The sequence below is a fragment of the Osmerus mordax genome, chromosome 23 (genome assembly GCF_038355195.1).
Source record: "Osmerus mordax isolate fOsmMor3 chromosome 23, fOsmMor3.pri, whole genome shotgun sequence".
Taxonomy (NCBI): Eukaryota; Metazoa; Chordata; class Actinopteri; order Osmeriformes; family Osmeridae; genus Osmerus; species Osmerus mordax.
Genome location: NC_090072.1, coordinates 8,170,173 through 8,186,578, shown reverse-complemented (window position 1 = coordinate 8,186,578; position 16,406 = coordinate 8,170,173). Strand labels below are relative to the sequence as shown.

Genomic DNA, 16,406 nt, shown 5'->3' with positions numbered 1-16,406 from the left:
ATGAGCTCAGTGGCTGTGTTGACTCCGGAGAGCTTCGCTGAGCACCGCAGCGGGCTCAAGGACCAGGAGATGACCGGTAAGGGCACCAGAGGGGCTGTCTGGGTCCTTCACTAGGAAGGGGTTCAAATGGCGGAGGCCTCAGCTACCGCCTAGTAGGGCATTTCACAAAATGCTTTGCTGATTTAGCCCATCTTATACCCTCCCCTCCCCTCCCCTCCCCTCCCCTCCCCTCCCCTCCCCTCCCTCCCTCCCTCCCTAGGTGGTGTACCAGAGGATGAGGCCTACATCCCCACCTACCTGGAGGCCTTCCCTCCCCTGCCAGAGAAAGGGGCCCCTGGGGACAAGGCTGGGGAGCCGGCAGGAGCCTGGAGCAGCAAGATCAGGCCCATCAAAGCCTCAGTCATCACCCAGGTCACACACACACACACATTACACATTCATTAACTCACATCGGTATGAAACCCCTTCTGAAGTTTACCATCCATAAACCTTTCTTCGATCACCTCCTGGCCCCCATGCAGGTGTTCCACGTGCCCCTGGAGGAGCGGCGCTACAAGGATAACAGCCAGTTTGGGGAGGGCGAGGAGGCCAAGGTGTGTCTGGACATCATGCAGAGGACCGGGGCTCACATCGAGCTGTCTCTGTCCAAGGACCAGGGGCTCTCCATCATGGTGACCGGGAAACTGGACTCGGTCATGAAGGCCCGCAAGGAAATTGTGGCACGGCTACAGACACAGGTGGGGTTGGTTCAGCTCAGGACTAGCATAAATGACAGCGCAGTGTGCAACTGGCTCAAACCCCCCCCCCCCCCCCCCCCTTCTGACCAATGTGAACCTCCTTTTCATTTCGTTATATATAGTTTGAAAAACTGCTTGTGAAGAGTGGAGCAAGCGATGAGTGCACCTCTTGAGTGTTTTTCTTCTGAGAATGCCGGTCGAATCACAAGACTCGCAGTCTGGCGTTTGAGCAGAAAATGCATGTTCGGAATGTCCCTTCCCTCCTTACACACACACACACACACACACACACACACCAATCTGGGATCCTGTTTAATGAACTCAGCACTAAAAGTGAAGCTGAAGCACAATCTACTCTGCTGATTTGTGTGTGTGTGTGTGTGTGTGTACCACCACAGTTGTTATGTGGGGTGTCTTTTCCTGTCTAGGCCTTGTATGGTCTTTTGTCGGCGAACTCCCTAATACAGAAGTCAAGTTGTCACTCCTGAGTGGTTGGGTTTTCCCGCTCGCAGGCTTCTGCGTCGGTGGCCATCCCCAAGGAGCATCACCGCTTCGTCATCGGCAAGAGCGGCGAGAAGCTGCAGGAGCTGGAGCTGAGGACCGCCACCAAGATCGGCGTCCCGCGGCCGGACGACGTCAGCGCCAACATCCGCATCACGGGCACCAAGGAGGGCATCGAGAAGGCCCGCCACGAGATCCTGCTCATCTCAGCCGAGCAGGTTAGAAACCAGAGGGAAGGGGGTAGTTCGCCATTGTTGTCAATGGCCAGGGATACTTTTAACATCAAAACGTTTATTATCGTGCAACGATCTTTCGCGTGATGATCACCCGCTCGCTGCGACCAAACTTCGGCAGGACAAACGAGCGGTGGAGCGTCTCTCCCTGGAGAAGGCCTTCCACCCCTTCATCGCCGGCGCCCACAACCGCCTGGTGCAGGAGCTGAGCCAGGAGACCGGCGCCCGGATCAGCATCCCCCCTCCCAGCCTCCACAAGGACGAGATAGTCATCACCGGAGAGAAGGAGGCCGTGGCTCTCGCCATCGCCCGCATCCGTGCCATCTACGATGACAAGGTGTGTGTGTGTGTTTGTTTTTGTGTTGTTTTATTTTTTTTACTGTTTTTGTACTGTTTAACTACCCTTCTGGGCAACACATGTCCTCACAATGATAGTGAAACATGACAAACCTGACCTTGTTCGGGAGTTTCAGAGATAGTGTTAGGGATCAAATTGCGTTAAGGGTTAAGGTTAGTGGTCAGTGGTTAGAGACAACACAACTTTGAATGGAAGTGAATGGTCGGGCCCACTCAGATAGCAAAACAAACTTATGTGTGTTTGTACATCCCTGTGTGTTTGTACATGGACTTACGTAAGCCATGAGAAGGGCATGGTCTTGGAAAGAGGGATGGATTGATAGAACACAGAGGTAATGTTTTGATGTTCCTATAGGACAGGGGGGTGGTTGTGTTGATCACTGAGCGCCGGGCAGAGATAATGAGAAAATTGGATTTCAGCCGAGAACAGGATGGGAATTCTAATGATATCTGGTGCTCAGATTGGAGACAGAACACTCATCTTCTCCCCGTTCCTCCTCTTGTCCTTTCTGTCCTCTCGCAATCTCTCGCCATCGCTCGCCCTCCGCCTCCTTCCTCTTCCCTCCTCCCTCCCTCAATCACCCCCCCTCCTTGCCAGTCTCCTCTCCTCCTCTTGTATATGTCTCCCTCCCTGTCTCCCTCCCCTCTCTTCCTCACTGGCTCTCTGTGGCTAACTTGTGTTTTGTCCGCGCTGTTCCTTTTTCTGCTGTTTGTTCTCTCCCTCCCTGCCACCCTCCACACTTCTCTCTCTTTCCAACTCTGTTTTGTCCTTTTGGTCTTTCTCCTCCTCTTCTTGCTGTTCTGTCCTCTCTCTCTCTCGCGCACGCGCTCTCTCTCTCTCTCTCTCTCTCTCTCTCTCTCTCTCTCTCTCTCTCTCTAACTCTCTGTGTCTCTGTTTCTCTCTCTTGCTCTTTTTCCTTCCTCCACCATTCCTCTCTCCCTCACCCCCGCCCCGCCCGCAGAAGAGGAAAACCACCACCATCTCAGTGGAGGTGAAGAAGTCGCAGCACAAGTACATTGTGGGGCCCAAGGGCAACACCCTGCACGAGATCATGGAGGCCACGGGCGTTTCAGTGGAGATGCCTCCCCTGGACTCTGGCTCTGAGACCATCATCCTGAGGGGGGAGCCTGACAAGCTTGGCCCCGCCCTGACGCAAGTCTATGCCAAGGTGAGAGAGGATCGTGCGTGGCTGCGAGAGAGAACCGTGTAGAAATGATAAATGAGCTAATGATCGGATAGCTAAGCCTGACCCTGTTATTGACTGTCTGCTATAAAGGTGTAACGGTTCATAAAATTAATGGTTTGGTTCGATATAGTGGTGTCCTTTGTCCTTGGTCCTTTTTTTTTAAATAGAATGAATGCCAGAGAAAATGTCCTTGAATGTTTATAACCTTTATTATTAAAGCTAAGATCATAAAGTACAGTAGTAGTTTTGAATTTTTGCTTGGAACAGTGATGGTGCTATATCTGACCCATGTTCTGAGGTGTCGTCTTAGCAGCATATAAAACTGAAACAGCTGGTCATAACTGCATTGAGCTAGCTTAGCGTAGACGTGCCTCCCAGCCTGTCATGGTTTCGAGTGTTTTTCTTCAGGGATGGCAGAGGCAGACCCCACTTTGCCTTTTGACGTCGTTTACTCTGTCTTGTTGAGCGCAGTGGCAATGAGAACATTGTATTTCACACCACTGAGGCAGCTTTCATTGTCCAAACGTTACAGGATCAGTCCAATGACTGTGTGTATCGTCAGACCCCTAGTCTGATACATCTGCAGAACGGGACTGTTAGCCTAATGATTCATGCGCCGTCGTACGCGCGGGCCTCCGACAACACGGGCCACAGACAGCCTCTCCTTTCTTTGGTTTCTTCCCTCCTCTTTTCTCCGCCTTTCCTTTCTCCTGGTCACAATGGTCACCGCTCTTTCCCCCTCTCTCCGCCCCCCCTCCCCCCCGGTTTCCGCAGGCCAAGAGCGTGATGGTGGTGGAGGTGACCGCCCCCGCGTGGCTCCATCGCTTCATCATTGGCAAGAAAGGACAGAACATCGGCCGCATCACACAGCAGCTACCCAGGGTGAGGGAGGGGGAGGGGGGGGGTGGAAGAGACCAAGATGAAGCGAGGTGAGAGTCGAGGTGGGGAAGGGAAGGCCGAGAGAGGCGGCTCGTAAAAGCCGAGACGAAGCAAGGCGAGGGGGAGACGCGAGGGAGATGAAATATGCCGCGTGGGAGGGGAGATGAGTGGGGCGAGGATGGATTGATTATTTACCGATTGAGTTTCACATTGAAAGCTTCCATGCTTTCTATGCAAACTAAAAACCTCCCTCTCTTACCTGACTAACACGGAAAGCCCTTCCCTTGGCTGCCATATGGAGGAGATTAAGGGAGGTGACTAAGTCGTTTGACCTGACCTCTGAACCTGTGTGTGTGTGTAGGTTCATATTGAGTTTACGGACGGCGAGGAGAGGATCAGTCTGGAGGGGCCTACAGAGGAGGTGGAGCAGGCCCAGACCCAGATCCAGGACATCATCAACGACCTGGTCAGTAGAACCTGTACTGACACCCTGCTGCACAGCAAGCTGCCCATGCTTCATTAACAAGAACTACAATCCCCCCCTAAAATACAGCTGCGTTACAGAATCTGTAGTTTCAGTTGTTTTAAAGCTCTAAAGCAGAATAACAAAATGAGTAGGGGGAGTATTTAAGTATACTTTTAGACTTAACATTATAACAAGCTCTAACCCCTGTATTTATCTCAGTGTTTGTTGGAATACTATTGGAAAACGGTTCCAAGCATACTGACAACTATTGACTATCAGTATGCTTCTCAAAAGTGCAATTTCCTTTTAGCAAATAGCTGTTACCTAAGAAACTTTGAAGATTAAATGTTGTCTTGGCTTAACATGTTGCCTGGAAACTGTTTGCGTCAACCTGCATGCTCTATTTGGAGAGAAAAATGCTCACTTCCAACCTCAAATTATATTAATACTACAGTAGGTTGTTCAACCAAAATGACCGGGGTAAATCTAACCGTAAAGGCAGAAATGATTTCTCTTCGTCTGTGTCTATGGCGTGATTATCTAGAGAACTTGGCAGTGGAGGAAGTTGAAATGTAACAGGTGTATTGTTCAGTGCCCAAGGACGTGCATTGTCGTCTCTGGAGCTGTTTGGATGTGCGATTCACAAGAAATAAATATATAAACGCGGTTGCTACCATGTTGAGCTGCACTTAGTAATGTTGCCATTGATCTCACAAGCACCAACATGCACTGCAATAATGATACAAACTGCAAATCCAAAGGGCTAATATAACTAATATTAACTGTAATATTGTGTTTTTTAGTTCTTCAACCAAAACCAAAGAATGTATAAAAGGGACCCTGCATGAGCAAAATACACAACAATGAGAGGCATATACTCATGTATTCATTTATTAAATATAAAAGAAAAGTGATGGCTTCCTTGAAGTCAATACCTGAGCTGCAGTTGGAAGTATCTAAGAATGTTTTCTGGTCGTCATGGGAACTGCTCCTGTATGAGAGTACTTTCTGGTTCCAGATGGTGAGGATGGACTACACTGAGGTAAACATCGAACAGCGCTTCCATAGACACCTGATTGGGAAGAACGGGTCAAATAGTGAGTGTGTACTCACACGCGCACACACACAAAAGTCACACACACACACGCAGTCCTTCAGCTCTGCCTTTGTCGCAACAAACGACCATTCGACCTTGGTGTCCCTTCTACACAATGGAGGCCCTGAATATGTCCCCAACCTCCCCTGGGATGCATGAGAAATTCTTCCAGAGGTGAAAGTTGAAGACCTTACGAACAGGGGTCTCTGCCAGACGTTCCTAAGCCCACTTTATACTACACCGTCGTCACTTTCTCCTCGTGTTCTCTCCTCCCTCTCTCCTCACCTCAGTAAACCGGATCAAGGAGCAGTACAAGGTGTCGGTTCGAATCCCCCAGGACACTGACAGGAGCGGGCTGGTCCGCATCGAGGGGGACCCCAAGGGGGTGCAGCTGGCCCGCAGGGAGCTGATCGAGATGGTTCAGAGGATGGTGAGGGCAGCCATTTGGCCGGGAACATTCAAGATCCGATGATTTGCATTCAATGACGATCTGGAATAATTATGCGAACTTGACGCCTTGAAGAAGGACGCACGACTCACCTAGCGCGTCTCTCCTTTCTCACCAGGAAAACGAGCGCACCAAAGATCTGATCGTGGAGCAGAAGTTCCACCGTACCATCATCGGCCAGAAGGGGGAGAAGATCAAGGAAGTTCGAGACAAGTTCCCTGAGGTAGACTCGCCGCCTCCCGCCATTCTGACCAATCCCGAGGCACCTGGCTCGTCTGTGTAACCAACAAAAAGGTGAAAGGGTCAAAGCCTGATGTGTCGGGAATGCCTGTGTCACCCTCAGGTCATCATCATCTTCCCCGACCCGGCCCAGAAGAGCGACATCGTGCAGCTTCGAGGGCCCAAGAACGAGGTGGAGAAATGCACCAAGTTTCTCCAGAAGCTCATTGCCGACCTGGTAACGAGATCCACCTGTCTTAAACCCACCCACCCTATGATGATAGTGAGCTTGTGGCCTTGTTAGATCACTGTGGTCTCTCTCTCTGTCTGTCTCTCTCTCTGCAGATAGAGAACAGCTACTCTCTCTCGGTGCCCATCTTCAAACAGTTCCACAAAAACATAATCGGCAAAGGAGGCACCAACATCAAAAAGGTACGTTTCAAACAGGAAGTGGGTGTTTCAGAAGGGAGAATGTCACATTAGGATGTCCCACCACTTCATTAGTGTGTGTGTGTGTGTGTACGTTCTCCAGATCCGCGAGGAGACCAACACCAAGATTGACCTTCCCACAGAGAACAGTAACTCTGAGATGATCGTCATCACAGGCAGGAAGGTCCACTGTGAGGCAGCCAGGGACAGGATCCTGGCCATCCAGAGAGAACTGGTGAGCAGGAAGTCGATTGCTTGTTTTTAGTTTTTTTTCTGGATGTACATGTCATGATAATTTACCCCCTTTCCCTCTCTGTCTCTCCCCTCCCCTCCCTCCCCCCCTACCTCCCTCCCTCCCTCCAGGCCAACATCAAAGAGATGGAGGTGACCATTCCCGCCAAGCTCCACAACTCTCTGATTGGCTCCAAGGGCTGCCTGGTGCGCTCCGTCATGGAGGAGTGCGGGGGGGTCCACATCCACTTCCCCTCTGAGGGCTCCGGCTCCGACAGGGTCACCATCCGGGGGCCCGCCGGGGAGGCGGAGCGAGCAAAGAGACAGCTGCTCCAGCTGGCTGAGGAGAAGGTGAGGGGAGGGTGAGGGAGAGGGTGAGGGTGAGGGAGGATGAGAGGATAGGAGGTGAGGGAGATGAAGAGGGAGAGGAGAAGGAGTTGAGAAGGAGGGAGGACTGAAGCTGCCACATGAGGAAGACTGTGAGGATGTGAGAAATGGGAAGAAAGAAATGAGGGAGTGGGTGCGAGACATTACATATAAAGAGGAACAATCTGGAAAGAGAGAGTTGTTAAGGATTTATCTGAGGAGTTGACTCTGTGAAAGAGACAGACTACATTCACACTGCATGCTAAGCTTGCATTTATTGCTCAGATCCGATTTCTTGGGCTGTTCACATTATTTTGCCCGTTCCCATTATTTTTGAATTGGTCACATAAATAGTTTTTGTTATTTTTTTAAGTGGAGAGCAAAACAAAAATCCGATTTGGCCAATGTTTTGCCTGCAGTCTGATTGTAGCCTTAGAGAGAGAAAGAGGTGAATTCTTCCTTCTCCATTTCCTACACACCACCCTATCTCATCCCCCCCTCTCCCTTGCCTCTCCCTCTCTCCTCTAAACCTCTCCAGCAAGTCAACAACTTCACCACAGAGCTGCTGGCCAAGCCTGAGTACCACAAGTTCCTGATTGGTCGGGGCGGGGCCAACATCCGGCGGGTGCGGGACCGCACCGGCGCCCGCATCATCTTCCCCTCGCCGGACGACTCGGAGCAGGAGCTCATCACCATCGTGGGGCGAGAGGAGGCCGTGCGACTCGCCCAGAAAGAACTGGAGACGCTGGTCAAAAACCTGGTACAGACCAGCCCAAGTCATACGTGTGGTTGTCTGTGGAACTTAACAAGCTAAAAACACATTTTAGGCATCTGCTTTTAGATAAATGATAACCCACTAAATATAATACATTCATTATTAGCTTGAATAATATTTCTAAGACAGTTATTTTGGGCTTTATCCCGGTTCCCCCAGACACCTCCTCCGTTGATAGAACATCCATGTTCGAATCCTTCAAGTTTAACGCTGACACGCACACGGCATCGAAAGACACAACAACCCGCCGTTTTGTAAACACTTTGTAGAAAAAGTTCAAGAACACGTAATCGTATGAAACGATTGTGTTCCCTGTCAATACTAACCCCCCCCCCCTCCCCCCCCTCCAGGATGACGTGGTGGAGGACAGCACGGTGGTGGAGGCGCGTCACCACCGTCACTTCGTGTGCAGGCGGGGCCAGGTGTTGCGGGAGCTGGCCGAGGAGTACGGCGGCGTGGCCGTCAGCTTCCCCCGCACCGGCACGCACAGCGAGCGCGTCACCCTGAAGGGGGCCAAGGACTGCGTGGAGGCGGCCAAGAGGCGCATCCTGGAGATCATAGAGGACCTGGTGAGGGGCGGAGAGAGGTGTGTGTGTGTGTGTGTGTGTGTGTGTGTGTGTGTGTGTGTGTGTGTGTGTGTGTGTGTGTGTGTGTGTGTGTGTGTGTGTGTGTGTGTGTGTGTGAGAGGGAGAGGGAGAGGGAGAGGGAGAGGGAGAGGGAGAGGGAGAGGGAGAGGGAGAGGGAGAGGGAGAGGGGGAGGGGGAGGGGGAGGGGGAGGGGGAGGGGGAGGGGGAGGGGGAGGGGGAGGGGGAGAGGAACTAACAGATGGTTGCATGGTGCTGTTTTGGCTGACTGTGTACACCAGGGTTCCTCAGGGGTAACAAATCATTCTATAGGACGTTGTGTGACTTTCTCTCTAATAAGGATACATTGCCCATTGCCGCAGCCCGTAAGTGCATTTCAAAAAAGGCTCTGTGATATTTGGCCAACAGCGACCTCTATTGTGGAATCGTATTTTCAAATATGTCGAATCATTAATGGCCATAACTTTCTAATTATTTTTTTTTGCTGTCCAATCACAATAATGAATCAGGGTCCTGCTCTCTTTACAAAACACCTCTCCTTGGGGGGTTTATGGATTACTGGCATACAAAAGAAAACAGGTCCCAGTAGTAGCACTAGCAAACGATTGAAAACCCAGGTCTACACTGTCTGTGTTGATCTCTCACTTTACATCTTTTTCCTTCTTTCTCCTCCTTCCTTTCCTCTCTCCCCCTCCCACCACCACCAGGAGGCCCAGGTGAGTGTGGATGTAGCAGTGCCCCAGAGGTACCACAGGGCCATCATGGGTCCTAAAGGCTGCCGGATCCAGCAGATCACCAGGGAACACGAGGTCCAGATCAAGTTCCCAGAGAGGGACGACAGCACAGGTCAGACCTCAGTACTGGGCCATCTTCCTCCTGCTGTCTCTCTCCTTTATTTTCCTTTTCTTTCTTTTTTAAATTCATACGTAGAAATTACAAATAAAAGAAACCGACACTTTGAAACTACACCACAGCAGCTTTCTAGGTATGTTTTTTTTTCAGTAAAAAAATGATACAAGTTAAATATGTTGCGTAAGATAATGAGGTGCTCAGAGTTGTTTACAGAAGCAACACAAGACAGCTCAGCGCCAGTGGACTGTCAATTTATCATTTTGGTGCAGCCTGCTACTTTCTAGCCAATTATGTTCCAGTAATCCTGTTCCAGCCAATCAGTCCTTCCTCCTTAGCTTATTTTGTGAAACCACTGTCACTCAAACTCGAGCTGGAGGAAGGTTCAGACGAGGAACTCGAGGCGTTTTCCGTACGAGATTAGTTCGTACAGGGAGTTACCTATCGCAGGTTTAAGACGTTAACGTCTGCTGTGGTTGCCACGGTGACGTCCTAGGTCCGGAGCCCCCGCCCCAGGAGAACGGCGACGCCAGCCCGGAGGCGGAGTTTGTCCCCCGCAAGTGTGACATCATCGTCATCTCTGGGAGGGCGGAGAAGTGTGATCTGGCCAAGGCAGCCCTGATGGTGCTCCCATTTCTTTCATCATCTCGCTATTTCCCTACTTCTCTTTCAAAAATATTTTCTCTCCATTACTATATCCTTCACCTCTCTGTACTTCCCTCCTGGATATAATTCATCACTGTATTTCCTTGTGGTTTCCCACCCCCCCTCTCCCCTCTCCAGGCCCTGGTCCCGGTCACAGTGGACGTGGAGGCGTCGTACGACCTCCACCGCTACATCATCGGCCAGAAGGGCATCGGCATCCGCAAGATGATGGAGGAGTACGAGGTGAGAAGCAACAGCGCCCCCCTCTGGTCACACAGCGCGAGGGAGGCCCCAAATGGAGCTGCATCGTCCCTGGAGATCATATTAAATGTGTGTGTGTGTGTGTGTGTGTGGGCAGGTGAACATATGGGTGCCCCAGCCAGAGCAGCAGTGGGATGTGATCAAGGTGACGGGGCAGGACGCCAACGTGGAGAGAGCCAGGCTGGGCCTGCTGGAGAGGGTGAAGGAGCTGCAGGCTGAGCAGGAGGACAGGGTAGGTACACACACAGTCACTCACACACACACAGTCACTCACACACACACACGCACACAGTCACTCACACACACAGTCACTCACACACACACACAGTCACTCTCACACACACACACAGTCACTCACACACACACACACACTCACTCACACACACACACACACACACAGTCACTCACACACACACACAGTCACTCTCACACACACACACACAGTCACTCACGCACACACACATACAGTCACACACACACAGTCACTAACACACACACACACAGTCACTAACACACACACACAGTCACTAACACACACACACACAGTCATTAACACACACACAGTCACTAACACACACACACACTCACTCACTAACGTACATACACACTCTCACTAAGAGACACGGACACACACTCTCACGATGACATGCGCACACACACACACACAACTAACCTTAGCATCTCACACCAGGCCTGGACTGGTAATCTGGTGTACTGGGCAAATGCTCACTTGGGGCCAATATGATATGTCATTTGTTTTATAAACTTAAAATTGGCCAATGACCGGCCCATAAAGCAGGGACAGCGACCCATTGGTTCATTTTCCATACTGACACTGGGCTGGCCCAATCACATCTCTTAACAGGCTCCACCCCTCCCCTATGTTTCTTGTGTCAGATGCAGTGGCTCAGAGCCAAAAAATCTGTCGATTAGGATGGAGAAAACAAACACGCAAGGGCAAGGGGGATGCGGAGAAGTTGCGGGCCCAAAAAAGTGCAAAAATAACCAACATGTTTAGTGCTGTAGCTTCTGTTTCTAAGCCTGCAGTACCTGACATTTTGCAAAAACAGGTGAACATAGAACATGGAGGAGAGGAGACTGGCCATGGCACCTGTCAGGCAGAGGAGCAGGTGTCTGACCGACCCAGTCCAGCCCTGTCTCACACACACACACTCACTAACACACACACACACAAATAAACCCACTCGCCAATGTACACGAACACACGCTGACATTGAGCATCGAACTCGTCCACAAACTCTCTCTAACCTCCTCGCTGTTCGTGCCCTGCAGGCTTTGAGGAGCTTCAAGGTGATCCTCTCCGTAGATCCCAAGTTCCACCCCAAGATCATCGGCCGCAAAGGAGCCGTCGTCTCCCAGATCCGCAAAGACCACGACGTCCACGTCCAGTTCCCCGACAAAGGGGACGAACAACAGGTGCGCCTCCGTCTCCGCCTGTTGTCGTCGAAAAAAACAATTGTATCTTTTTGACCCGCGTCGTCATGCGACCCCCCCCCCTCCGCTGTCCCAGGACGTGATCGTGATCTCGGGGTACGAGCGCAACGCCGAGGAGGCGAGCGCCTCCATCCAGCAGCTGGTGGCGGAGCTGCAGGAGATGGTGAGCCAGGACGTACGCCTGGACCCGCGCACGCACGCGCGCATCATCGGGGCCCGCGGCAAGGCCATCCGCAAGCTCATGGAGGAGTTCAAGGTAGCTGTGTGTGTGTGTGCGTGTGTATCCCTCGCGCTCTCGAGACGCAAACCCCAACCCTGACCTCTCGTCTCATCTCGTGTGTGCGCGCGCACGCAGGTAGATATTCGTTTCCCCCAGCCGGGTTCGGACGAGCCAGACAAAGTGACGGTCACAGGCCTGCCAGAGACGGTGGACAACGCCGTAGACCACCTGCTGAACCTGGAGGAGGAATACGTGAGTAGCCCCGCCTCCTGAAAGGAAGGAAGGATCCGTTTCCCTGTTTGTCTTTATCCTCCTGCTCCTTCCCCCATCTCCCAGATGCTGAGTGTGACGGAGACAGAGACCATGGCCGCCTACATGAAGCCGCCGTCTCGCTACGGCGGGGCGGGGGGCGGCGGCGCGGATGACAACGGCGGGGGGCCGGCCAAAGGCTTCGTGGTGCGGGACGCCCCCTGGAATGTTCCTGGCAACAAGGTGGGAGGAAGGGACTGTCTCTGTCTGTCTGTGTCTCTCTCTGTGGGTCTGTGTGTCTCTCTCTCTGTGTGTCTGTGTCTGTCTGTCTGTCTGTGCCTCTCTCTGTGGCTCTGTGTCTCTCTCTCTGTGTGTCTCTCTTTCTGTGTGTCTGTCTGTGTCTCTGTGTGTCTCTCTCTGTGTGTGTCTGTGTCTCTCTCTGTGTGTCTGTGTCTCTCTCTCTGTGTGTCTCTGTCTGTCTGTGTGTCTGTGTCTGTCTCTCTCTGTCTGTCTGTCTGTCTGTGTCTCTGTGTGTCTGTGTGTCTGTGTCTCTCTCTGTGTGTCTGTGTCTCTCTCTCTCTCTCTCTGTCTGTGTCTGTCTCTCTCTCTTTCTCTCTCTGTGTGTCTGTGTGTCTCTCTCTCTCGCTCTCTCTCTCTCTCTCTCTTGTTCTGTTCCAAGAGTGATCGGTTGTATTGACACACAAGATAGCTGGACGTTTTCCCTTTTTAATCGGTCAATCAACTTCATTTGTCTCTTATTATTCTTACCGGTTGTTAAGTGTCGGTGCTGTGTTGTGTTTCAGGCTCCTGACATGAGCAGCGCTGAGGACTTCCCCACCTTCGGGGCCGGCGTGGCCCCTAAACAGACGTCCGCCTGGGGCCCCAAGAAGTTCTGAGGTGCAGCGGGCTGAAAAGGGAGGAGGGAGAAGAAGGGAAAAAACGGAAACACATTTTTGCTGCTCACCTTCCTCATCCTTTCTTCTCTTTACTCCCCCCCCCCTCCCCTCCCCGTGAACAGATCGGACCTGTCTCTCTCTCCCTCGACCCTCCTTTATTTCTCAGAAAGAAAAAAAAAAAGATTTCTGAATCTCTCCTACTCGGTCTCACCTCTCCTCTGCTGGTGTGTCTGAAGCATTTTGAAGGACTCCTTTTTCCAGGCCGTTTCTCCTCTCCCTCAGTGGAACACCACGACATGGCAGGCACATTTTTCTGAACCAACTCAACCCAGCAAGTACAGTGGTGGTGCAACCAAGGATACCAGCATGTGTCAACAGCCATTTTCTTAAAAAAGAGGAAATCAGCATTTTGATTTGAGAGCAGGACCATCCAAGCATTGCCTTGGATTTTTAAGCTGAAATGTTTTTAATGATATTCTTTTTGTTACGGATTTCACTGGTGTTTTAATGTTAGCTGATTCAAGCACATGTAACTTATTCATCAGGTGAAGAATAGAGGGCGATAGAGGGTAGGGGCAATGACTCAACGTAAACCTAAACAATACGAAAGGGTGGTTCTCGTTCCCACTATATTTATTACTGAGCTAAAATAGCTTCTAGTTAGATTTTTGTTTTGTTTCTCCTCACGAGTCTCAAGATGTTAACGTCGGCCTGTTGGAAGGTTGTCACGTCTGTTATTTAACTGTTTGTAACTTTTTGTTTTGACTTCTGTGATCTCACGTTTTAAAAAGCAACTTAGCTTGATGCTTAGAGGGACATTGGGTACTGTGAGGGTTGAGGGTTGATCAGTTGTCATGTTGAAACGTACAAGGAACTTTTCTTGCTATTTATTTATTTATGTATTTATTTATGTTATGTTACCCCTCAATTCATTTTAATGACTGTTAGTTAGGAAAGTGCTCATCTCAATGCAGTTGGACCAATTAATTTATTTCCCTGCTGGCTTTTAACTACCCCCCCCCCCCCCCCCCCCCTACTACAATCAAAATATGACAGATTGTCAAATGCAACTTAGCAAAACTTTTTCTAATTCCTGCAAGGCACACGTGTCTGTGCTTTCGTTGCACAAACGGCATCTTACCCATTTCTCTGCTCCAGAACGGTCCTGAGTACCTACTGCAGAACACCTAGAACATCTGCTCAAGTCCCAACCAGCAGAACCACAACCAGAGTCCAACCTTTTCAAACTTCCATGTGCCTGTTGTCGTTAGTGTACAAGGAAAAAAAAAGCCCAGATTTGGTCCTGTGGAGAAACTCCAGCCCATAATGTCATGACTGTGTACTGTAGGTTAGGACTGCTGATTGGACCAGTCTGTAGATTTGTCGTTCCCTTCGACAGGCGGACAAAACAGACTATGCAACCGGACAGAATTTGCTACAGTAGAGAGCTGTTTAAGATGTTTATGGAACTATTATGGATGAACAATTTTAAGCTCTGGGGAGGGGGGAGGGGGTAGGGAGTTTAATTTTTAAAACTTTCTTGGAACGATCATCTCTCCATGTTTGACCTTTGAACTCTTGTCCCCTCTGTCACGGGACAGCTAAATGAGACGCTGTACATTGACGTTACTGATGTGTGTGTGTGTGTATGTGTGTCTGTCACAAAAAGGAAAAGGCAGTTTGTGCTCATGTGAGCCACCGGTTTTTGAAAGAACACACTATTGGCCTTAAAGAAGTAATGACTATAAATCATTTTGAAAAGGTGTGATTGAGTAATTATGCAACACTGCAATAATATGTCAGTGACTGGATTTTTCCTACTCCAAATAAAACATCAGAAAAGGAACCAAGACGATGCTTGTGATTTCTTTCCAGTCACTCTTCCCATTGTGTCATAATACTTTTCAACCCAACTACGTACAAACCATCCAGAAACTGGTTTTATATGTGCATACTGTAAAGAATACAATGTGCTTATTAAAGTTATGAAACTTAGAAGTGTGCTCAGGCTTAAACATAGGGTCTCACACTTAGTGTGGGAAGCAGGCTGTTCTTTGTGTCTCTATCTCTTCATTTTCAGAAACAACCTTGAAACCGGGTGGAGACGGCACCCGAGCAGGTGGGACGCGTAGGCAAGAACAACTCCCTGATGCACGAGAGAACAAGCTCAACCCTTTTTTGATACTTGTGTTTTCAATTGCACTGTATAAATATATGCTGGGGAGGGACAGATAGCCAGTTGGACTTCGTGAACCAGCCCAAACTCTTTTGCGGGTAGGGAAACGTAGACAACTCCAGAGCTCTGTACTTGTTGATTTCCAACTGCTGCATTAAAGCTGATATTATCGGACCTCTGCGACTCCAGACCACTCTTTCTAGAACACAGATTTGTGTCACTGAATACCATCATTACATATTGGAATAGACACACAGACTTTAAATCCTTCAACTGTCGCTTTGTCGGTTTATTATTAATTTTTTTACAAATCAGGAAGATATGATTTTATGTTATGTAACAGCCTGTACAACGCAACATAGAGAACAAAATGAAACAAGACAAAAACAATAATACAAATGAATTCTCATAAAAAGCAGCACTGGGCCGTAAATAACCCCATATTTTCACATTATGATTGGACTTTGCAAGCAAGTTCTTTTTCAAACTGCCATCTTTTGCAATAAATAACATTACACAGTTTATCAGAGGAGGCAACGAAATAATTGACTACTTCCCAAACCTTTCCGTTCCCTCCCCTTGGCAAGATGGCAGGGCATGGGATGCACGAGGTGATGTTACACATGAGCATATCTAATTGGCAACATAAAAAAAAAACAGAATGTAGTTGAAAGATATGCTTTGGAGAGCTGACCATGTACAATCAATTATTAGGTGAATATTTGGATAAAGTTGTAAACCCCTGTGTAACATCTTTGTCGTGTAAATCGAAGTGTCGGAAGGTTGCGGAACGTCAAACGGACTACAACCGAAACCGAGCCCTAATGAATCACATTCACAATGTAAACTCCAGCATCAGGGCCATAATTAAGACTCCATTTCCCAAGAGTCTTTGCGTAAGAGCGCTTGTACTCGGCGAACCCAAAGACATGGTTGGCTTCTAATGTCCTCCCTGGTAAACAATGTCAGATGGGACTAAGAGGATCAGCACACAAGACGCCAGTGTAAACGAGTGAAACGGAACGAGACATGAACGAGGGATGGACAAGGGACTCTGAACGTGATTTCCTTTCAGCCTCAGCTACCCTTGTTTGGTTCAGAACCAGTGTGTATGATATACTGTAAGGTGAGATATATTTGATGTTGC

At 49.8% G+C, this 16,406-nt stretch overlaps 1 protein-coding gene across 1 annotated transcript; it reads left to right on the top strand.

Annotated features, from left to right (window-relative positions):
• Positions 1–13,647, top strand: hdlbpb (high density lipoprotein binding protein b). The gene is made up of 27 exons (XM_067261151.1): positions 1–96; positions 274–411; positions 522–737; positions 1,250–1,456; positions 1,593–1,808; positions 2,791–2,997; positions 3,790–3,897; positions 4,256–4,360; positions 5,379–5,457; positions 5,747–5,886; positions 6,023–6,127; positions 6,248–6,361; positions 6,469–6,555; positions 6,656–6,787; positions 6,916–7,134; positions 7,688–7,909; positions 8,275–8,493; positions 9,216–9,365; positions 9,862–9,981; positions 10,141–10,245; positions 10,361–10,495; positions 11,557–11,700; positions 11,795–11,974; positions 12,074–12,190; positions 12,275–12,430; positions 12,991–13,084; positions 13,206–13,647. The coding sequence occupies exons 1-26, from the start codon at positions 1–3 to the stop codon at positions 13,081–13,083; spliced, it is 3,810 nt and encodes a 1,269-aa protein (XP_067117252.1). The 3' UTR covers position 13,084; positions 13,206–13,647.
• Positions 13,648–16,406: the final 2,759 nt, after the last annotated feature.

What these genes read in the sequence shown, in the direction of transcription:
- hdlbpb (XM_067261151.1), top strand. Translation starts at nt 1, where the DNA reads ATGAGCTCAGTGGCTGTGTTGACTCCGGAGAGCTTCGCTGAGCACCGC. An exon ending in TGCTCATCTCAGCCGAGCAG is followed by an intron (nt 1,457 to 1,592) that starts GTTAGAAACCAG and finishes AAACTTCGGCAG; the next exon opens with GACAAACGAGCGGTGGAGCG. An exon ending in AGATGATGGAGGAGTACGAG is followed by an intron (nt 10,246 to 10,360) that starts GTGAGAAGCAAC and finishes GTGTGTGGGCAG; the next exon opens with GTGAACATATGGGTGCCCCA.